We start from the raw sequence: 24,215 nt of genomic DNA on the forward strand, positions 1-24,215 counted from the left end.
ACTGCCAGTTGGAAGTCCAGCTATTTCAGGTTTTTAGCTGGACTCAATAGCTGCCACAGCATTCCATTTTTGGTACAGCCACTTGGCTCTACAGACATTCTGCTCATGTAAAGAGAAAAGTTCCTCAAATATATTAGGAGATTAAAATAAAAATACAAAGAAAGAAGTATCAAAGAGCCTTTAAATCTGAATAAAACAATTAATTTGCATATCCATATAGCTGTATTTTTAAAAACCCAACCTACTGCCTGCATTATCATATAACCTATGGTCTTACAGTTTTAACAGCTTCAAAGTGAATAATTGCTTGAAAGGCTCATTTATGAAGCAAAGCAACAGAGTTTGCATCTGACAGACAACTGAAACATCAGTCATCTGTACACATGTTGCTCTGGCACTGAACATATTTCACCTGGATAGTAAACAACTCTAAAGCCACAGTTCTAAAAGAGGATTAAAATAAAAGAAACTAAGACACAAATAAAAGCCACTGCATCACTCAAAAGTACTACTTGTAGCCAGATTCCTCAAACACTAAGCCATTAACATTAAAAACAATGCATTTAAGGGTTCAGTCTGTTCACATTGCCAAAGTATTGCCCAGAGCATGGAATAGTGTTTGGCACTTTATTCTTTCATTCCTCCAAATGCAAAAAGGGAACACTCTCTGCTCCTTACATAACAGTTAAAGCAATCCAGGAAACTCTTTTAGCATGAGATGCTTTGGATATAGCCCCATTCACTAAATTCCCTTTCCCTATAAATTTTGTAGTAGAGATGATACCCATTTGTCCAATCAAAGGCTGAGGATCTCCACAGACTGACACAGAGCCAGACACTGTGTGCATCTGCAGTAGGAATATGTACCTACACCCTTGAGTGGCAGTAGGAATATGTACCTACACCCTTGAGTGGCAAGCTGCAGAGTAAAAGAATCCTCCATGCCTCCACAAAACCATGGACCTGAATAGAAAGGCCTGATAAACTGCCTTGCTTTGCTGACCGTGCCCAGTTCCCCTTCTCAATACCAAGTGTTTCCCAGTTACATTAGGAGTGGTTTCCCTCCCTGTCATAAACATCAACAAGTTTATCTAAGAGCAGCTCAGACAACATGGAAATACCAGAAGTAATGCAGATGACACTGTACTATCTATGCAGAAAGTAGGTCTGGTGGTGGTAAAACAATTTCACTTCTGGATGAACTATAATTGCTATTCCACATATGGTTAGCAAGTTTAGCCTAAGCAAGATTTCATTTGAAAGGAAGTTTGCTAATGAAAACTAAAGAGCAGAATAAAAATCTAAAGAACAATGCTTGAATCTTTGGCTGGCTGTTCTAGGCTGTAAAAAAGGCAAACAGAGCCATATGCCTCACCAGTGGGATTTCAGTCAGCACACACTGGAAAAGCAAAAGCATTTTTGCTTAGACTGTTTACTGCCCATATACTTCCAAGCCACTCCCATCAAAGATCAGCAGTTTGGACTTTGCTCTCCTTTTGTTTTGGCTACCAAGTGATGAGGCTAAAGTTATGGCTTAAGTTTTGCTTGCTATGCACCTCTGTGGCACTCTCAAGCTCAAAATAAGGCTCAAGGAGTACATGGAAGAATCCTATTCAGGGGGAAAAGCCAAAAACCCTGCACGTTTTGGGCTGACCCAACACCAGGTGCCCACCAAAGACATTTTGTCACTCCCCCCTCAGCTGGGCAGGGGAGAGAAAATACAACAAAAAGGTCAAAGGCTGTGGGGAGAGATAAGGACAGAGATCACTCTCCAGTTACTGTCATGGGCAATTGCCAACCCAGTTTGGGTAATTTGATTGTTAATCTATTACCAATCAAATCAGGGTAGGAAAATGAGAAATAAGAGTAAACCCTTGACACACAAACCCAATACACTGCCAAAAAAGCAAGACTCTCAAATCATGCTTTACCCATCCCCCTGGGTGTTACAGTTAGGTAGTGACTTCTAGACTAAGCCAGCTACCAGCTATGGTTCACATGTCCAGACAAACAAAAGCTTGCCCCGGCATTTTTGTCCTGAACATTTTTGAAAAACACTACACTCAACAAAGTCATTCTATCCAGCACCTGTCAGAATTTAGTTCCATTTTGCTGTTCAGATACACAATATTAACCACACAATCTACAGTAAAACACTAGTAACTACAACAACTACACTTTGACCAAAATGCTAGTCTGCTACAGGGAACAGGGGAGCATGAGATCAGCTCCTGAACCCCTCAGGAAATTGTATCCTACTTCTTTTCCAACCCCCCTGCCTTGGGCAAGAAGCAGGGAAAATCATGTAAATCCTATTAAAAGAACATGTCTGCCAACAGTAGTGAACTTTAAATTCAGCAACTCCTTTAGCAGATTGCAGTTACCAAAATGCAGGAATGCAATCAGAAACAGGTCTGTTAGAATCTTCACAGCATTCTTATGAGCAGAATATAAAAGCCAGAGAACAAAAATGCTTTAACAGTTAAAGAATATACCCAGAAGCACTGACAGAGCTGAATAAAGCACATTCTTGAACAGAGTAAGGCAGCTATTAACTTTCCAACTTAGAAAGCTGGAATTCTCCAAAGCAACTGCCAGATTCTTCCAAAGCACAGCATAACCAATAGTAAGGCAATTACTCAAGCAGTCAGAAACCACCCTAGAATTTTAACAGGAAAAGTGACATCCCTACTGATTCCTCCAAAATGCAGGACTTTTCTATGCCAGGAGCTTTTATTTAATGGGTCCCAAGTATAACCATTGCAAGCAGTCTGAAAGGAGACAATTAAGCCCTTTTTCCAATGCAGACCTCAAAGCTCCATTACAAGTACCCTACCTACTCATGTTCATGGACTAATTATTGATCTACCCCAAATTATGGGGCACCTTTTGCCAGATAACTCTTCAAGTTGTCTCAACATGGAGATATCCCTGTCTGAACCTTGAAAGAAATCTAAAAAGAGCACAACAACAACAAAAAAAATTAGAAGAAATTTTCTTCTGTAAGGGATGTTCTGCACTGGAGTGTGTGTGCAAGTGCTGATGTATTTATGGGCTCTAACAGCCCCTTCACAGGAGCTTGTGACAGTCTGGAACAAGGGACAGCTAAAAAACAACTCCTGAAGCAAAATCCAGGCTACCCTCTCTAATGAGTCAGCCTGGAAACTCTTTCACATGGTCAAGTTGCATCAGTGTTTTAACACAGTTCTCCCAGTCACCCTTCTCATGAGTTGACAGGGCATTACTGGTACACTAAACCTGTGAATCAACTCACCTCCTGTACAGCACAGAAGTACTTGGGGAGAAGCTATCTGCATATCATTCTAACTCAAAGAATCTGCACCTGTGCCTGGAGACAGTGCCCAAAACTTGTGTCCACAAGTGAGCAGTGTTTCTTGTGCTGCTGGACAGCCTAGGTATATTTTAACAGAAGGGCATAAGTCTGGAGATACCATCACCATGCCATAAATAGCCAACAAAAAACCCCAAACAGATAACAAATCCTGCTCAAAACACAGTCAAAAGGCCCAACAAACCCAGCTGCACAGAAAACTCCAAAAAGCTAATACTGGAAGGCAAATAAAAATTGTTATAAAACCCTTAGTCACTTCTCTGCATGCTGACCTATTCACCTCTTGCTTTTATGATCCATGTTTGACTCCTGCGGTAAGAGCGTCCTGCCCATCCCAGCACTCCTTCCTGTTTACAGCCTTCCAGAGCTCCCAGGTGAGCTCACACCTTCCAAGCACTCACACCAGGAACTGCAACCACACCATCTGCAGCACTTCCTCGAGATAAACAGCAAATGCCTTCAAACACAGAACAACCCTTGGAAGAGAACTTAAATCTCCCAGCTAGCTCTCACCTCAAACTCAATAGCAAAATTTCATCCTGGCTGGAGTATTCATTTTCAAAGCTGCTCACACTTAAATCTCAAGTAAGTGATTTCCTTCAAACACATGAAATAATCTCTGATTGCTCTGTTGCTAGACTTCTTACCACTGGAAGCAAACTATTTCTGGCCCCATGTCAGCCAGGTGTGGTATCAGGCAGGAGCACAACTGAACACTGAGAAATAGCCAACATTTAGGAACAATTGCAGGGACTCCTCACACAGCTCTTAAGACAGCCTTGCACATGACCTTGATCAAAGAAAAAGATGTGTCCTTGTACTGAACTGTGCTTTTCTTCTAATGATCAGCAAGGACTGACAGCTGGATTAAGGAGGTCAAAAGAAAAACTGACTGATTTGCTATTTTTCATTTTTAAAGAACATCAAGCCTAGTTTCAGGAGATAATTTCTATTTTCATTTCGTATACGCATGAATAAACTTATTTCATAAAGCAGGTGAACAAGATAAAAAAAATTGTAGTCTTAATTGTAAGTTTAAAGATGAAAGCTGATACCTACATGCATGTTCAAAGAAACTGTCACATTAGGAGTTTACATAATAAAGGTAATTGACAGATGACAGAGAAACACACTCATGAGCTTCCTTGCTTTGGAAAAATTTCTTTACACTCACTGCTCTTGGAGGTACTACAACCTACACATGCAGTTTTCATGAGCAACATGATCCTCTCCATTTAGGATGCTTCTGAGAGCTCCTAAAAGACATGGGTAATTTAATGCAGATGATGTGCTGAACAAGATTAACAGGAACATTACAGATCTAGAATGAGGTGTTTCATTTTGTTATGAGGTTTAAAGTTACAAATACACTTGGTAGTTTCTTGGCTTCCATAAATTTAATTTTAAAAACTACCAGCTTTCTTATTTATACTACTTAGTTTTGTGCCTAGTGTCTTCAAAATTATGTTAGAAGCTTCTACAAATTTTTAGGTCTTTATTTCTGTGTAAGAACATGGCATCCTTCATATCAAGAATTCAGAAGACACCTTAGAACACCTTCCATTGCAATCTATATGGTATATTGGAAAATTGTTCATTGCAGTAACTTCAGTAACTTGTGTCAAGCCAGCAGCCACTTCTTCTCAAAGGTTTCTCTGCTCTGTGCCACAGCAAATTTTGCAAGAAGGAAAGTTAGAGGGATGTTAAGAGAACCAAAGCTAGCATAAAGAAAACAAAACAAAGACTCATCTTGGCACTGCCAAGTCCTGCACATTTTTAAACATGTTTAACAGTCTTAAAGCTTCAGCTCCTGGAAACCTCAGAGATCTCAGTCCTGGTGAAATGACCAGGTAGCAGGTTTGCATACAAAGATAATATTTTATCCAGCACAAAATTGGAACAGGAGCAGTAATGCAGCACTGAAGAGCAGCAATACTAATTAAGTTCTGCAAGTGACAGAAAACTAAAAGAAGCTTTGCCAAAAATACATGGACACCACATCTCTAGAATAAAAATCAAAAAAAGCCCAGCAGAATACATTCTCATTACAGCAACTGTACTTAATTTTTAAAACAGCCTCACTCATTTCATGTATGCAAGTCCCAAGACAAGATAACTCAGTATTTTAAGCGGCACTGCTGTGGGAAGAACGAAAAATTTGGTTGCCTGAAAGGATCCAAGACCAGCTTTTTACTTATTAAAGTTAATTTGGGCATATTTACCCTGAGTTAGATTACCTTCAATCAAGTTACAGAAGTCACAATGGAAGTCAATGTATAGACATTCTATAGACATCAATCTCAACTGCAGGAGATGGGGACAAATTCTTTGCAATAAAGTGTTTGAAGTAGATTTCCTCTATTGTCTCAGCAGCTGCCTAAGAAGAAAGTTTCCTGATGTACCCAATGCTTGAACTGTAGGTTGAGAAATGCAGTACTTTATTATTTTCAATATTAGAGGAAACCCAGTTTGGATTCTCTCAAGACTCTGAAGTCATGCCCATTCTCAAATATTTTCAAATCTAAAGCTTTATTCAGCTTTGACAAGTGGCTTCAAATCTCACTGCTCCACTGGAGTTCCTCTTCCAGGCTTGGCTATCACTTATGGCCTAGGCTTATTCTCTCTAACACCTCCAAGTGCTATAGTCAAAAAATTAATTTCCACTTGGATTCTTACCTTTTCAGCTTTGGTTTTCACTCTATATCAAGTCTGCTAGAGACTTGAGCTTATTTCACAAGTTAAAATTCTACAGTCATTGTTTGCTGCTCTAAGAGTATCTTCTCTATTTTTGAAATACTAAAAAACATCAAAGTAACTGGCTAAAAGGAACTAGCATTTAAAATAGGAGTGGTCCCAAATAAAAGTTGTTTCTGCTTATTCCAAGGGAAACCACGTTTCATTTTTGAGCTGTCTGTAATTGTAAGGCAAACCACAGTACATGTAACCACCCATTCATATGGGTTGGATTTATCCATGCTGCTATAGGTCACACTGTGTGGAATATTAACCTGACTGGGTGGCTCCAGAGAGAAAAGTGAAGTTCATAACCCAAAGGCTCAGAAAGGTCCTACTTAATCATTACACATTCTTGAACCCAAGGGTGTCATCAGAGACCAGCCTCAATGTCCTGCCTCTCCCAAAACAAGCTACAGAAATACCACAATCTGAGCAAACGGCTAAGTGGAACCAAATAACAGCAACTCTTGAAGTAAGCATGTCTTATCTCTACCCCTGACAGCTGGTGGTTTTGTTTTTAATCATCCAAAGTTACACACATTTTCATTTTTTGCTGTAAGGTCCTTGATTTTCAAACAATTCTGTTCATCTTATAACCCAGAAATGTACTTCTGAAGCCTCTTTAGAGCATTCAAAGAACAAACCTTTCCATTGTACACAGGAAAAGGTTTCTATGAACTTTGTATTTGGCAGATGCTGTTGAGGCAGCATCTGGACTTGCCATTCCCAGTAATGTGTTTCCTCAATTATACCTGGTACAGAGAGAGCTCTGAAGATTGTTAGACACCAAGTTCAGGCTGACAAGCAGAATCTCTACCAACCTCATTTATGCAATTCCATTAGTAACAAAAATACAACGCTAAAAAATCTTAATTTCCTCCCTTTTGAACCCAAATAATTTATGAGCTTTTTTTTAGACTCATGCATTAATTAGTTTGAGGGTTAGGTTTGAGGGTTTGCTCTCAAAAACAAATAGAGCACACTATGCTGATTAACAAAAAAAAATTTCTGAGAGAAGAATTGTGTTAACACAATTATGTTTCACTGGTTATATGTAAATGGGTTAAGAAACCAGAAGATACAAAAGAAATGTGTGCCTTTTCAGAAATGTTACTTCCCAAATGCAAATGTAAGATAATTTGCCCAATTCATATTATCCTCTTTATACAAATGTAAATTTCATTTTGTCTCAACCATTCAAGGGTAACTTTTAGACAAGAAAAACTAGGCCTCAAAGTTCTATAAGTAGAATAGTAAAACCAACACTGCTTACATTGCAACTACAGCAAATTAATGACTGCCAAAGCAGCCATGTAAAACATATATTTTATGTTTCTGTGGATATAGTGTCTTCCAAGTGAACCATAAGCTTTTCACTGCTGAAAATTTTGAATAGGTCAGCTTCTAAAACATCCTAATACTAAATACATTGTAACTGAGTAATCCTAGATATGCTTTTAGACATCTATAAAGGCAATGATGTGTTCTAGAACAAAATCCTAATCTGGGGGAAAAAAATATTAGCAGACAGAAGTGAATAATGACAGCACAAAGCCAAATAATAATTCTTTGGGGGTTTTACATTAGTTTAAGGTAATGTTACCATACTTAAAAACTAATCAGGATATCTTTAAGCTAGTGACCATCTTCCTGACTCTCCATAGTTGTGATCAATGGGTTACAAAACAGGGTGGGGGGAGGAAATAACAAAACCAGACAGCGGTAGGAAGGCACAAGCACAAACTGTTTTCTGATTTTCCCCTTTGAGCACTGGAAGTTCCAACAGCTTTAACACAAAAAAAAGTACAGCATTATGTCAGGCTTCTCATATCAGGAAGAATTCTGCTTGGGAAATCCTTGCACTTAAAGCCAGGTTGCAGGCTTTTGAAATAAACTGCACCTAGTTTTCAACATCAAACACAAGTTCCAACTGTCTTTGGGATGCATGAGTAATGTTCCAAAGATGATAAACACAGGGCAAACATTCTTCTCGTTAAACCCACCTCCATGTTGATGCTTGCAGACTGCTAGGAAACAAGAGAAATAGAAGTAACGCCCTATTATTTTGTCAGTGATAAACTGAGCAGCAAAGCAACAGAGATGGCTGACAAGAAGCTCAGTGCAGAGATAGCCTCTGTGGGATGTTTTATTTCCCTCATATAAAAACCATCTTGTCAGATTGGTTGTTCTGTGCCACCGAGGCCAGTCATGTTTGAAGTCATAGTGGTCAGCAAAAAACTTGCAATCAGTTTTCCTGCCTAGACCCTACACACTTCATCTCATTTGTCCTGGAGTAAACTGTTATCATCTAGTCTGGCAGGTCCTGCCAACAGAGGGATTGTACTGTTGGCAGATGTAATATTTTCTTCTGTATAAACCTAGTACTTCTACAGGTTTCAAAATTTTGGAACTTCAAAAGCAGAATAAAAAGGACCTAAAAAAAGCTCAGAGAAAGCTCCATTGCACACGGAACATTGGAACAGAGGACTTTGCCAGACATGTTTTTACACACATTTTGAAGATGATTTCTATCAAATATTAAAATTATTGAGCCAAATCAACTTTTTTTAAATCAGAATTTGGCTCAGCCTTACCCAAGCATATGGGGAGCTGCCTCTATGTCCAAACCCAGGAAAGACAAGACATTCTGTCCAGGCTGCAGAAGTGCTCAATGGCCTACAACGTGCTGGCTCAAAGCAGACGGTTTGCGGAACACTGCAAGAGTTGAGGTTGTTTGTTTTCATTAGAAACATCCTTTTGTGCCAGATCATGCAGTTCTTGGTATTTCTTTATCTACAAGGCAGAGGACACACATGTGGGGCTCAGCACATTTTGTAACACAGTACATGCCAAGACCATGAAGTAAGAATGTCAGACTCCACGGGACACCTCTAGACGTGCTCCGTCTGTTTTGGGGAAGCTTCAGTCCAGCTGCCTGCCACAGGCACACTGAGCCTGCTCTGCACTCCCACCATCCTGTAAACATGGCAGAGGAAAGAGCAGCTAGGCTGCAGAGCAAATGTTGATTTAAGGCAAGGTGTGCCAGACAAGCAGTAGGGACACTTCTTTCTTACCAGTTGTCAGAGACAGAAATTTTGCATTGTACTAACTCAAGAGGTGTTCAAAGTCATATACAAGCAAGCAGAAACTTATCATTGTATATATTAGGATTACCTCACTGAGAAGCTGAACTATTGGAGAGAAGAGTTCTGATGATTTCACTGCTTAATTATTTAAATGATTTTAAACTTTCACACAGCCAGGACAATACACTTAATCCCTAGACTTACATATGCTTACAGATTTCAACCCATGAAACTGAAAACCCTTCAAAAAATCTGACACCTTGTTTGATTAGAACAGCTGCACTGCTATTACTGGAACTAGATTCACAGGAAGAAAGAATAAGCAGCAATGTGAAAGCAAAGAATGCAGTTTCAGAGCATGCTTTAACCATACCCTGAAGTCTAAAATAATGCTGGTTTTGTCCTGCAACCTTTCATTCTCAACACAGCATTTACCTAGCAACTACACAACAGCAGCGTGAGCTGGTGCAGTTCATTGCAACTAACAAAAGATTAACTTCTATCAACACTAATTTTCATTCTAGTTGACAAAACACAGCGGTCACAGAGTTTGGATCATGTGGAAAGAGAATGAGGAGAGGATGAAGGACAGGATAGCCCCTCCCAGCAACAGGGCAGTGGGGTCTATTTAGCATGAAATGCCAAGGATAACTGATACACAGTCACTGATTCATTCCAGTTCTGTGATGAGACAGACACTGCAGCACATCTCACTCACGCTAGGACAGCAACTCCTTTTTCCCCACAGGTGCAGCAGCAATTTATAGGCCTTTAAACTGAAGAAAACTGTCAGAAATTCAGCATCCAACATCCTTCACACTTCAGCTGCAACCACTGTGAGAAAAGGCTACAGTCACAGAACCTCTCCCACAAATGGCCCTTCTGCCTTGAAGTTCAGACTATTGAGCTATAGCTACTCCTTTTACACACATGGAGTTATTGTCATCTGATTCCATCCCATGAGCTGGGATCACTTCAAGATGTGTGACAGCATGTTAATTAGCACACAAGAGAGTAAATATTATTGCAGTTTATGCTTTTAATTAAAAAAAAAGGTATTCCAAGAACAAGACACAATCTAGGTTTACAGCCAAAGCACACACAGTTACATAAAACATGATCTACATGCTAAGCCAGGTACTAGACAACAATTCAATCAACACAGAAGCTATGGCTTCAGCCATCCCTTCTCAGATATACAGAAATTCTAGGGGCTGCTGGACATCTGGAAATGTCAAACAACAAGAGAAGCAATAAAAGTAGAGTAAGATAATGCCTTGGAAACTACCATTAAAGAAACAGCTCCAATCTGTAAAGCAGCAAAAGCTGAAAGAGACCAATACTACTGCGTAGCTTCAGGACACCTCCTGTGTCCCCCAGACAGTCTTTGTCCAGCTTAAAGCATTTAGTTATAATCTAATATCAGATTCAAGGAATATTTGCAAGGCTCTAAACTTGGGGTGGGGAAGACAGATATTACAAATACAAGCAAACAGAAAGCTAACTACTAGCACCCAAGACAAATCCATCCTTCTGTGGAACACTGCAACTTTTCCTTCCAACACTGATGGATGCTGACCTACTTAACTGGAAACAAACCATGCACTTAAACATGAAGGGAGAGCGTGCTGCAAAGCAACACAGATGGGGGAACTTTCATTTTTAAGTGAGGAGGGAAAAAAGTTAACAGATTACAGCAGACAGTCTGCTTTAACAGATTGCAAGAACAAAATGGCCATCTACTTTGTATTTAGGATGCTTTCACATCTTTGCTTGGCACAAGAGGATGGTCTGATCTCATCCATACCAGGCTGTGACTGACAAGTATTCAGTGTGTTTACTATTAAATACTGTCTCAGCAACTGATGTGTACACAGTCACTCAGACCTTACAAATAAGAACAACGAGCAATCCAAGTGGATGCAAAGTCAGGCACAAGCTCTTTTTGAAGTCAACAAGATAGGTAGTCACAAATTAAAAAAATTACTTTCACCATCAAAAACTGAGAACAAGATGTGCCACTCTGACATGTTTTCTGAGCCTCTGAATAATTTGTCTTATTGTTGGTTTCGTTATGTGAAAAAATAGGAAAAATCCTGCAGCAAACATTGCAAAAATTGTTGCAACAGCCAGTGTGTTTTAGAAATAATGAGCTATACTTACTACAACAGCACCCAACTGACACAGAATTTGAAAATGGAAAGATATTTTAATTGTGCACTTCAAGTCTTCTGCTTCTTGACATAAAGATATGCAATTAGTACAAGGTATTTCACAAGTTTAAATACTTCAGAATAATAGCATTGATAGAGCAAAGGGAAAAGATTTCATTAAAACAAAGTTCTGCTGAAGATTATTACGTGGAACAGTGAATTTGAACCACTCCCTGTTTCCTCCTGTGCATGACTCCTCAAGACAATTCACATGCAATTAAGAATTCAAATTCCCTACTAGCTCCATTCCCTAGTTCCTTAAAGCATTCACCAAAGTATTTTAGTGGAGTTAATGAATTCCAAATTGCAAAGTCTCAAACTGAATCAGAAGGCAGTTTGCTTGGGACACACATGTCAGGACAAGTCCACCACGTCAGAAGTCAGCAGAGGGCACTGCGACTCACCTACAAATTAATATTTTGCTGCTCTTTTGGCCCTGAAACATAGGAGGTCAGTCAGGAGTGGAGAACTCTGCCACAGACAGACAAACTGCTGCTCCTTTCCATCACCAGTCAAGATGACAGGCTGCTATGGACTTGTGCACCAGGAAGTCACCACACCAGAATCCAAATGCTACATAAGAAAGAGCCTCAGGTCTTCCCAGCTACATAGTATTTAAAAATCTGTTTCTTCTGGTTTCTAAGGGAAAGATAGGACACACCTTCCAAACTCCAAACACACAATTCAGAGACTCAAAGTCACTGAAATAGGTACATCTGGGAAGAGACCAGAGGAAAACGGATCAAAAAAGGAAGATAACAGACACTGAGAAAACAGGACAAGAAGAACATTCTCAAGACTATTGAAATTGATGACCACTCATGTCAACCACATCTACTTCTGTGCTAGTTCTCACCTTCTGTTTCCACAAGAATTTTGCTTTATTAGCAAAGTTAAACAATAATCTCAAAGCTGTCCAAGTTCTCATTGAACATTTTCACCTTCCTGAGAAATTGAACACTGGCAAACTATTTAAATCCCACATCTAGGAAACAAGGACACAAGAAAGTGGAAAGGATTTATAAATAATATTTAGGACTCCCTTTTTAGCAAAAATAATTAGGGCACACCGATGAGTGACCAATGGCAACAAGGAAACCAAACTCCACAAAACTGCACAGTACATTATCCTTTACTGCCTTTTGCAATAAATCTGTGGAGAACAGTAGCTGTTCTCTTCATTCCCTGTGCTATAGGGTTAGGCTCATAGAGGACATTAACTTATGCAAATACAACCCTTAGGAATTCAGGGGGAAAAACCCAACCAACTACAGAAGAATCTGGTCATCAGAAATGAAGGTACTCAGCATTGCTGCCATCTCCCTTGAAACCAACACAGTCTAAGTAGTTAAAATAAGAATTCTCTGGTTGGTGCTCTTATGTAACAAAGTAGAAACAGGTTGAGCAGCTCCATCTGATGTACAGAAAGCTAGAGTATGCCTCTTGCCTATAGCACCGTGTAAAGCCTATGGGAAGACCACACTGACAAAGTGCACCACCAGCAATTCCTCCCACAGACTCTCCTCCAAACCTCTGTCGTCCTTTGCCAATTCTGGAACGTGATGTTCTACTTTGCAAGTTGCAATTATGTGACAAGTCTCAGGGACGGCAGGAAGAGGGAGAAGGACTGCTACTTATCTAGGTGGTTGGACTGCAGTAGGAAAATATACGTGGCAGTATGAGAAAGTATGAGAAAACTTGCTAAAGTTTTCAGATGAAATTACACCAGACAGCTTAAGGGGGATATCTGTCACCAACGAAGCAGGACAATCCTATTATGCCCTGCTGTGGGTCACACACTCCTGCTACAGACTTTATGCTAATTCGGATGTTTGTTGGACTGCTTTGTGAGCAGATTCACTTCATTTGCCTGGCAAAAACTCACACACAGCAAATCTCAGCTCAAACCATCCAATAAGCACTGGGAACCTCAAAGTCACTATCCTTGCCATCCAGCAAGGAGCATGAGGAAGATTCTGCTACCCAAATATTACTCAACCTTTATGAGGGACTTTATGACATTCAAATGAACACAATAACTCATCAGTTTCAGGAATGAACAGTACAACGTCTATGAAAAAAATCAGAGGTGTCACTGCAGTTTACTCTTTCTCAAACATAACTTACACAACAGGTAACATGAAGCTTCTCGCCCTAAGAAAGTTTGCCTCTTGGCTTTCAAAAACTCGAGTTTATGAGTGCAGTACACGACAACACTGCCAATTTGCCAATCTATCTCTTCAGCTGATAAGCTACACTCAGCACAGACCGCCATCTCACACTCGCAAGTATCCTTCTAGTCCTCTCAACTCTGCTAGAAGTTAAAAAGGAAAAGTTACGAGATTTTATAGGTTACTTTGGATCAATTTACAAGCAACGGCTGCAATTTGTGCGTGACAGGCACAAGCAGGGGGTGTTGGCTGGCTCCGCAGCCCCGGGAAACGTGCACTAAGAGCAGGAGACCCACATTATGGGTAACCACAACCCCGGTGCGGGTCCTGTGGGAGTTTCTGGGAGCACAAGGACTCTGAGGGACACGGACCCCCAAGGGGAGCGGGGAGCGCAGAGCACCCGCCTCAGGAGGCTGGGGAAAGGAGAAAAGGGACGCAGCTCCCCGCCCGCCGCTCATCGGGACCATCCCCGCCACGGGAAAATAAGCCTCCTCCCGCCGCCCCAGTCCGGCACTCACACGACCGCTCGGGAGATCATCCAGGACACCATCGCGGCGGCGGCAGCAACGCGTCCCCTCAGCCGGCCGGGCCGCAATGGCCGCAGCCCTGCCGCGCCCCGCCCGCCCCATTGGCTCGGGGCTGCGCGCCTGCGCCCTGCGGCCGCGCGGGCGGGGCGGGAGCGGAGCGGGGCCCGAGGGAGAACTCGGCGCGGCGTGAGGGGATCGGGGCCGGCGGCTGGGGAACGTGTGTGTCTGCTCCTGCCTCTTCATCCAGGACCTGTCTGAGCAGCCATCCTAGACCCCCACACGGATACAGCCTTTGCAAAGCACCTGGAAGACAGAGGAACAGATAGAAGTCATTAAGATTGCAGTAAGGCACTTTCTCCTCGCCGCCCCTATTTGACACACAGTGACCAACTCTAGCAATAAGAGGGGTGGGATGCTCCCCCCGTGCCTTGGTCTTTGCCCGTGTGCTCGCAATGCTGTAGGATGTTTGGTAAGCCAGAACATCCGTGTGGTTTATTGAAGTCACCTCAGGCTGGCCTGCTGCCCCGGAGCGTGCCGAGCCGCTCGTGTGCTGGAGGGGTGGGTAAGGCTGCTGTGTCCCCCGGGGACAGCGGTGGAGCCCTGCCGTGAGCACAGTGCGGGGCCAGCCCGCTCCTGGGCTCCTGCACCCCCCTGGAGCACTGGGAGAAGGTGCCTCTCCTCTATGCTCACTGACAGAACCAAAGAGTGTTTAAGGTCACCTCCTTAGGTGCGCCACACAGACTGCTACATGCAGTTGATCCAAAACTGCACATAACCGGGAAGATACACGTGGAAGGATTAGTGCTTGTCTGCCTTGTTACTTTGTTTCTTCCCTTAACCATCTTTTTTACCGGCTGCTGCCCAACACCTGACAGCAAGCAAGATGATCCACGGTGTAACCCAGTCCAGGTACTCTTGCCAAAGTCATGGTCTGGCAGGCTGGGACATGCAGGAGAAGCTGATTGCTTCCTGATACCTTAGTTAATTCATCTCTGCATATTAGTTTTACACTTCCTGCAGAACTGTCTGCACACATAAAAGAACAATATTTTCCTGAAACTGACTGCTTTATCTTTTCTCAGAAGACCAGGTTGTATGAAGTACTGCCTGAGCCACCGCTGAAAACATTCCATTTTACTCTTGTGATTTCAAGAAGTGTAACAGAGCAATATCCAAAGTGATAGATGTCGATGCTACTGAACATGCCACTCAGAGCTAAGGTAGGGAAAGAGCAGATTACAGTTTCAGCACCATTCCTGTTGCCTCTCACAGTAAATGACATGCCAAAGTCAGCGTCACAATCTCTAGAAGAAATTAATACTTTAACATATCTTTAAATGCAGATAATACAGTGCCCTGCCTTTCTGCCATACAGAAAGAAGAGCTTAATCTGCGTAACCTACTGTCTTATTCAGATGAGAGGTGCCAGGTAAATGCAGGATGGTTTCTGTTCCACCAGAATTCCTCACCTCCTCCCACTACTAAAACCCAGCCACTGGCATCTCCACTCCCTTCAAACACACCACACACAGCCAAAAGGAGGGAAAGAAAGAGGGAAAATAAACAATTGTGGAACATTTCAACAGTGTTTGAAAACTGTTGTTATAGTTGTACACTGTGAAATTTGAAGCCTGAAATGAGAAAGCAGACAACGTAGAAGGAAATTATTTTTAACCATGTAAAAATTCTTGCAAACAATGATACTGCCCATCTTGGGTGTCTCCTCACACTGACTTTTGTAGGGGGTTACTGATGCAGGAAGAGGTAGAGAGGAATTTGTTTGTGAACAATTTAAAGTACACCACTCATCAATCTTATTTTTGAAACAGGCCTAACCTGAAAACATTCTTCCTTTCATTCAATGAAAGGAGAAATCCGAACCACTGCTTCTGTGCTCTTTGAATAACAAACCTCTCCAGTGGTAGACTGGGCAGAGGAAATTCACACAGCAGAGCATTTGTAATATAAATTACCTGGCAGAGATTACATTTTAGGCTCCAGTTCTGTAAACTCCTGCTGCCTGCCTGACGCTCCACTGAAGTTTGTAGCATTCCAGTCCATTTAGAGCAAACTGAAAGATGAGAGCCCTAGTTCACAGCATGTGAAATTAAGTATACAATACATTTCTTTACTGCAAGCAATTATGTTTGGTACTAGCTCAGAGAACCATTCCAGGAAAAGACTTACACTCTTTTTTTACTGTCTCAGATTGTATATACAATAATTCTGTAGCTGCATAATTTATTTTATATGGAATATGTTTATACAAAATAAAAAGTGGTTTTCCTCTAAGAGACATTTATTTCTCTTGTGTTTGTTACCATGGTGATACTGTCTGTGTTGGAAAGCTAAATTTACATTTAAAGAGACATTTTTTAAAAGGGTAAAGGCAGATGGCTCCTAAGAGTAATTTATCTTGCTCAGAAGATTACGATTTATTTCACAGAATGTTTTGAGACTTAATTCAGTGCACAAGCTGGGTGGTGGTTGCTGAGCCCTCAGCAGACAGGCACAGGGATGCCCCATGAACTTCCCTGTATTCCAGCTCACACATAATGCTAATCCATGCTCCTGCATGGCAGAAACACAGGGAGCAGCACAGCAATTAAATCCATGCCATGCACTTAGTCAAACCTGGTGTGTCTTACTCATACGTCTGTCTATTTCTGTCTAAGGAGGAGACTTACATGTATCTCATTATGGGATATTTTTAACACCCCTTCCAAAAGCCACTTAATATAGTTAAAAGTTGCTTTAAATCATTTTAACAGTGGTTGGAAAATTGTTTGTAAAGGCCACCTAACTTCTTTGATATAATACAATGTATGTATACAAACATCAACATGGAGCTTTCACCTCTTTTACAGGTAAACAAACATTTCAATTACATTGCAGCTGTGCAATCAGTGAATGAGCAACCTTTAGGAAGACACAAGCTAGTCTGTGACAGAGGGATTCAGTTCCCTGCAGTACAAGGATATCTATGTTGTCTCCCCAAAGACAACACCACTTGCATCACATAGGTTAAAAATACACATAGGTTGATCACAGGGATGGGTTTTTCATAGCTTCACTGTTTTATATTCATCTATCCTAGATGAGCCTCAAATCTAGAATATTTTGAAAAAAATAGAGATTTCTTTCAGTCCTGATCATACCACATATGTTTGTAATTTTGGGACCAGAACACAGATTATGCCAGTTTATCTGTTAAAACAGCAATAGAGAATGGGTGAGAATTACTATTTCTTACAACACTCTAATGATGTTATTACCCTGATTATTAATTAATATGGCTGAAATGTACAGTTTATGCTACCTTCAAGTATTTAACTCTTCATCTACCTTTCCTATGCATGAAGCAGCAGCAAAGGTAAGCTCTGATCTCTAGATAAAAAGCCCTTCTGCCCTAATGGGCTTTAATTTGAAAGTGAATGTTGGGCAATGCTATGGATGTTTTAGGAAATCAAAGCAGCTGGAGCTTTTGCTCGGAATTCTGGACGTGCCACTTCTTGCTCACACCTATTTCAGCCTACCAGCACAGCATCTTGCTGAGGAACATGGCAGAGCCAGTTGCTGTCTAATAGTGGTGTCTTAAGTTTTTTTATTCCAGCACACAGACAGAATGCTAACAGGCCATAAGTTTATTTCTTTCAGGAATGTTTGTGTGAAATTTATTAACATTCCAAATTAGGAATGTAAAGCACCCAACTTAATGAAAAAGCAAAGTTTCAAATGGATGTTTCTACCTTTTTTTTTTTATTTGGTTTAACCACTATTGTTCTCAGTTCTATTACAGTCTAACATTCCTTTTAAAGCTCTTGCTTCAATATTAATAAGTAGAAACCTTAGGTTTTGAATAATTTCTTTCCCTCATGTTTACAGATATACAAGTGCAAAACCTGAAAACACACAAACTGCAACATGTTATAAAATTCGTGGTTTAAGGCATTTCTTGATGGCAGTTTCCTGACTTTCAGGGGCCTGACAATTACAGTTAGTACTGAATTTTACGCAAAATAGAATTTGGAATTAAAAATGCATCTACCTAGAGTTGTAGGATGACTGCACTGTGTAGTAGAGGGGAATCCTTGCAAGCAGAGGAATTAGCAAATGCAGCAGGCCCAGAGACTTTTTTACAAGACTATGAAAGAATGATGTCTAGCACTGTTAATTCCGTGAGTTGTAGGTCAGGAAAAGCAGATAAGGCTGAGACAGAACTGAAAGCAACTCAGAACAGCCCTATCAATATAAAGCCAAAGCATTTTCATCACTCCAGCACTAGCCTGTTTTGACTGCAGCAGTCAACTCAGACAGAATCCAATTAATCTTATAAGCACAAATATTAAAAGGGCACTATACTTACTATTTTAAAGAAAACTTAGCATGCTGTGAAAAGGTTTATCATGCAACTGCTGATTGGTTTTATCAATTTTTAATGGGTTGCAATGGGTTAAGTGCCCCCAGTTCTTTCTTACCAGAAACATAAAAGCAAACCCATTAGGATTTTTTTTTCTGAAGGGAAATGTGATCTGAAGCGGAAGGGGAAAGTTCAGAACAGCTCCATCTGAGACTTTCTCCTGGCAGCAGTTGTACGTCCATCCTACCTTATTGCTTCCATTTGCAGTTGAAAGCATTTAAAATGTGGCCCCCACAAGGGCAAGCTGAGGCAACAGAGGAGCTTATTTCCAGCCCAGGAGGCTCTCACAAAGCCACTCTGTACCTGTCACTTCCCCGCTTCTGTGTTGATAAGCTATAGGCAGAAATGTCTGACGTACTGCATGTGGACCTTCAAACATTGCCCTGTAGGTAAGTGTAACCATACCAGTACATCTCACTAGGGCAGTCCAGTGGAGAGGTCTGTATAGTTATTTCTCCCATGTTCCCATTGTGTGGGGGAGTGACATTAAAGCTGTTAACTTGTTCAAAAGCTGCACCTGAACATTTCAGTAAATATACACCTCCCTCATGAGAGCAGACCCATTTGAAATGGTGAGCTACACATAATCTGGCATCTGACGAGCCACTCTTTGGGATTTGAAATCTGTATACAGAGACAGACACCAAAGCCATATTATTCCTTCCTGTCTGGGCAGTATCATCTCAGCTATATTCCATCACTACTTGTGATGCATCACATTTAATAATTATAGCAATCTGTTGGAGATTGTTTCTAAATACACCTTCTGCTTTTGATGTTTCTGACCCCTGTGGAAAGCTTATGTTATTTTATAGTCTGCTGACTAAGCTCATGTGCACACCAGCTGCATTTTATCAGGGAACAATGATTGCCTTTTGAACCGACTGATGGATTTTACCTAAAACGAAGAGGAGCTATACCTTCTTTGGCAACACTTGGAATGGTGTTCAGCACAATCTCTATTTGCACAATGTCATAGTCTCCAGCTAAACAGTGCTTGTTCAACATTTCCACCAGCCCAAAAGAGGTGGAAAAAACATATATTAGAAACAGAAAGGACCCCAAGTTTTTCTGCTGCATAAGAAAACAAGGATCACCCCGTCATTTGGAAAGATGTCTTGTCCTACCTGTTCCTAAATCCTTTCAACAGCATTTACACACCTTTTCTTAACTATGCTTACTAGTCCTTCATTATCCTGCTGGGAAGCTTTTCCTTGTATCAAAGTTAAGCTGAGTCACGGAGTATTCAGCAGTTTTTATCCTGCCTCTCCCAAGTATGGAAGGAAAAGTGTTAATTTCCTTTGCAGCAACTTCAAAAACTAAACCAAATACTTATGTATCAAATCTTCCTTGGAATAAAGAATTCCTTATGGGATATTTTCTCATCCTTTTGATTCCTTTTCTCACCCAACTTTCTTGAAATGCAGAGCCCAAACCCATACACAGTTTCAGAGGAGAATAATCAGCACCAAGAGCTGAAGGACTACCTCGTACATTATCCAGCAACTCGAAAGGCTGCCAGCAAAGGACACCAGGCTATCAGGTTTCCCTTTTCTTCTTTCCCACACTCTCAGGGCAGCACAGCATGATTAGCTGGGACAGATACTCAGGGGAAACTCTGCTGTGAGGCAGGATGGCAACGGTCATGTGCAGCCCCAAGTTAGCCTTTAGCCAGCTGACCCCACTCTGCTTTGCTTTCTCATTCAAAGACAGGTCTGCTCAAAACTGCTGACCAACAAATGCATTTAAGGAAGCTGTTTTATTAAACAATATCCTGATTTGTTTTTCCCTTGGAGCTATGCTTTCTGTCTTCTCATTACTTGGGTTCCTTTTCCCCCCCAAGAAGTGTTATCACTCTGCATTCTCCCCTGAACTGGGGAAAAGGTCTCTCTAGACTTTAAGACTGGAAGGGAATATCAAATCATTTCATCCAACTTAAACCCAAGACACAGAATCATTAATTCATGTGTTGTGTCAGATAACCTTTGTTTCCTAGAAGCGGTGCTGCCAACAAAGGCTATTGATTTGAAGGCATCAGAACATTGATTTTTTTTTTAATTTTCACCAGTCTTTTTTTCCCTCTTGAAAACTAGGCCCATGCTTTTAAATTTTGAATTTGCCTTTAGTTTCCAGTTTAGGTTCCTGCTATGCTTTAAGCGATTGATTAGAGATGTCTTTCTCACTCATTATGCCTCCACAAGGATTAATGCATGCATAAGGCACATATCAGTCTCTTGATCAATTAAACTGCAAGTTTCTTTGAATGTTTTTTGGTTGTTTTTCTTTAGTCCCTAAATGCTTTATGGTAGATTTCTAGCTCTAACCCCAAATTTGTCCAGCATTTTCCTATGCTGAACTCTGTAACCACATTTCTGTTAACTCTACGAACTTTCTGTTTGAGTGGCATAAGATAATAAATCTGCCACCCTCTTTTGTTCTCATTAACAGAGAAAACAATGTTCTTGGGTGCTCTTTTTCAGTTGTTTGTCCTCTGATCCAGGCACCTGCCTTGCATGCTGCTTTTCAAACTCCTGGCTACCAGTCTGAATGTTTTGTTGTCTGTTCTTGGAGGCCTCACCTAACACAGGAAAAATTACTTTCCTTTCAGAGCCCAGGTTAATAAACATTTGCACTAAGATGCTGTTCTCCCTTACTGGAAGTTAAGTGAGTTAGCACAAGACTTCCCAAGATTCTTCAAAGAAAGGGGATGGACCCCAAAGGCATGGCTGGATAGGAGCACCCAGGTCTCCTCACTCCTGCAAGCACAAGGATGACTCCTGCTGTGCCACCTGACTGCCCTCCCTTCCTTCCCACCTCTGAAAAAGCCTCCCAGGCATGTCCTGAGGTGCAAAATCAAAGCACATTTCTGTAATATATATATCACAATCATACAAGAGTGTGCAGTAGATCAACAGCAAAACAGGATCAACAGCCCTTATACAGTCTCTAACTTGCAATTTGCAAAGCTTCTAGAGGCATCATTCATTTCCACCCTGCAAAAACAAATACTTGCTTCTTGCTATGCAGAGTGACTCAAGTCAGCACTGAAGAAAATAAAGATTACCTAGAAAAAAAGAAGTTGGCACTTCTGTTTGCTTTCTTGTTCAACATTGCCAAAGCCAGCAGATATACACAGCAAAATGTCTCTCTTAGTCCACAGGCTCCTACACAGAAACCATTTGTTTCTGCCTCAAAAGGATTTTTCCCATCTTCTGTGGCAAGGAAGTCACCCTTGAGTTTTCTCCTCTGTTATTTGAGTAGAACATTACCAGCCAACAGAAAACATTCCCATGTAGTCTGGTATCCTTAGACTATGACTGCAAGCTGTTTAATACATTAGCAATAATTGTCAAAGGTTTGACGCCTCCCTGGGGAGCAGCAGGAGGTTTGCACATGGATTTTGTGCACTGCCAGATATCCCTATCAGTGTGTGTTACTACCCACTCAGAAGGCAGCCTGAAGAAGTGTCTCTCATACTCAAAACTCTGCCACCTTTGCATTCCAACTAGCCTTTTAGTTCTGAGCAAAGTTGACTCTGAGAAGAGGAGCACAGACAGTCTTTCAGCCTGTCTAGACAGTCTGGATGCTGAATGTTTAATAGCCTGGTATAGCATAGTTGGACTAGAGCAGTAGAAAGTGATGAAGGCAGGAAAAACAATAGGCAGAACTTCTGGTTTAACAGGCATAAATGCACTGTGTCTGCAGCTGCTCTGAGCCGGTAGCCTGCAGGAGGCTAGGAAAAAAATCATCCTCTTTATGTCAAACACACTCTGTCTAGACAAACCAGAGCTTCACCTTTTTTGCATAGCCTCTGTCTCCCAGAATTGGCTAGAAATAACTGTTAGACATCAAAATCTACACAAAAGGCACTCTCCAGCAAGACAAAAATGAGAATCAGTAGCTGGTTTGTTTGGGCTTCCTTTCACACAATATTAATGTACAGACACAGTTCTTCCACATACTCTTTTGTCATCCTCTCTCATTTTGGAAAAGAATCCATCAAGATACATGAAACCTAAATAAAAAAAACCCTGACAAAACTAAAGTGCAACCTAAAATTCAGGACCTTCAGCAGCTGATCTCTGGAGTACTTAGGACCATGAATTACACAAATGATGGATGCTCCTCAATTAAATGAGCACCAATCGTGGATAGCTGAATTAAAAATAAAGTCACCTTTTATGGTTTTGGATGGCTTTAATGTTTATGGTTGACCCACTGGGTTCATCAGCATAAAACAAGTACTCAAGTTTAACCATCCTTAGTATGGAACAAGTCTTGTAGCTTATGCAAATGCTGGAAGGAAGACATGAATACCTTTCCTCACTTTATTTCCCTGCAGGTGAGCTGCATCACAACTGTGAGTGCCACTAAATCTCTCTTGTATCAATTAGTTCAGTCATCAATTGGTTCAGCAGTTATCAAACAAGGGTGCTTTCAGACCCTTTTTTTGTCTCAAGAAAGTTAACTTAAGCAATATGAAACACAAGTGTTAAATTGCTAGGTTGTAAGTTAGAGGGCTCAAAGTAGTTTATGATGTAAGAAAATTGGAGTCAACACAAGGCTCTGAGGTGGTACTTATTGCAACCATTTCCTTGAACTTCCATTTCATCTTTCCATTGACATTCATTGCAAACAAGAAAGACAGTGGATTTGCATTACATTTGGGCATATGAGAGTCACAAATTACAGATTTAAGAAGAGTCATTTAAGGCCTCCTCCTGGAAAGGGAACATCTCTCCCCAGCCCAGCCATGCAGGCTGGCTCATCACCTGCCTTGGACCTTGACCTTTCTGAATCATGTCAATGCTGTGTGCAGTCAAGTCTGCTTCAGGTAAATAACCACTGGGATTACAGAGCCATCAGCCATGGCTTGCTGGCCTTTTCTGAAGCCCATGTTGATGCAGTGCTTTTAAACACAGGCCAGACCATGCTGGGGAATATTCTGCATAATACATTCTCATGATTACAATTGCAACTTGATGTTTTGTAATTTGGGGTCATCTTTTTAAGATATGGTCAAATAATGAATATTCACAGGTAGCTACTGCTGCAACTTAGCAATACCAAAGCAAAGTTCTGGGAACATCATTTTGATCAAAAGTGAAAAGATGAAAGGGAGGAGGGATATAGAGCACCAAGAGAAGATATAGCTTCAGTTACTTTAATTTCACCTTTAATTTAATTTAAGTTACTTTAATTTTGCCTCACTTAAGTTACTTCTAATATTTAAGATAAAAAGTATTTTGGTTTCATATTCTGAAAGTAGAATCAGTATCTAAATGCAGAAAGGGTGGCACAGTACTCCTGCTGGGACCCAGTAGGTTCTTGGTTTAGGACTCAACAGCAAGAGCAAGCCCATCTTCAGACCACTCACTGAAAGGAAGCAGCTCTTCTGCAGATCTGTACAGTGTGTTCATAGTGCATGGAAACACCTGCACATACCTTACTAAAATTTCTTCAGCAGGTCTTGTGTTATGAGCATTTTTTAATATTAAAAATCTGCACATGCTAAAGTAGATTGATCCCTTGGATTCTTGCATATCATCCTACAAAATAGTATGGAACAGGACCAGATAAGCTCCTGTATAGATAAAAATTCAAAAATACTAATTTCTCTGAATAGAAGTTCCAGGTTCGAAAGTCATGTGCAACAGGAAAACAATGATACAAAATGTGATTGAGCATCAGTTACCCTGGGAAAAACAGC

The 24,215-nt window shown here is 40.9% G+C and overlaps 1 protein-coding gene across 1 annotated transcript in view; it reads right to left on the bottom strand.

The window, feature by feature from the left end:
• REEP3 (receptor accessory protein 3) overlaps window positions 1-14,163 on the bottom strand; it is a 37,604-nt gene extending 23,441 nt beyond the window's left edge. The window contains exon 1 of the mRNA XM_030951103.1: window positions 14,077-14,163. Within this exon, the coding sequence (XP_030806963.1) occupies window positions 14,077-14,108 (32 nt within the window). The 5' untranslated portion in view covers window positions 14,109-14,163. The remainder of the gene's footprint in view (window positions 1-14,076) is intronic.
• Between the last annotated feature and the right edge of the window lie 10,052 nt (window positions 14,164-24,215).

Source organism: Camarhynchus parvulus, chromosome 6 (genome assembly GCF_901933205.1).
Source record: "Camarhynchus parvulus chromosome 6, STF_HiC, whole genome shotgun sequence".
Taxonomy (NCBI): Eukaryota; Metazoa; Chordata; class Aves; order Passeriformes; family Thraupidae; genus Camarhynchus; species Camarhynchus parvulus.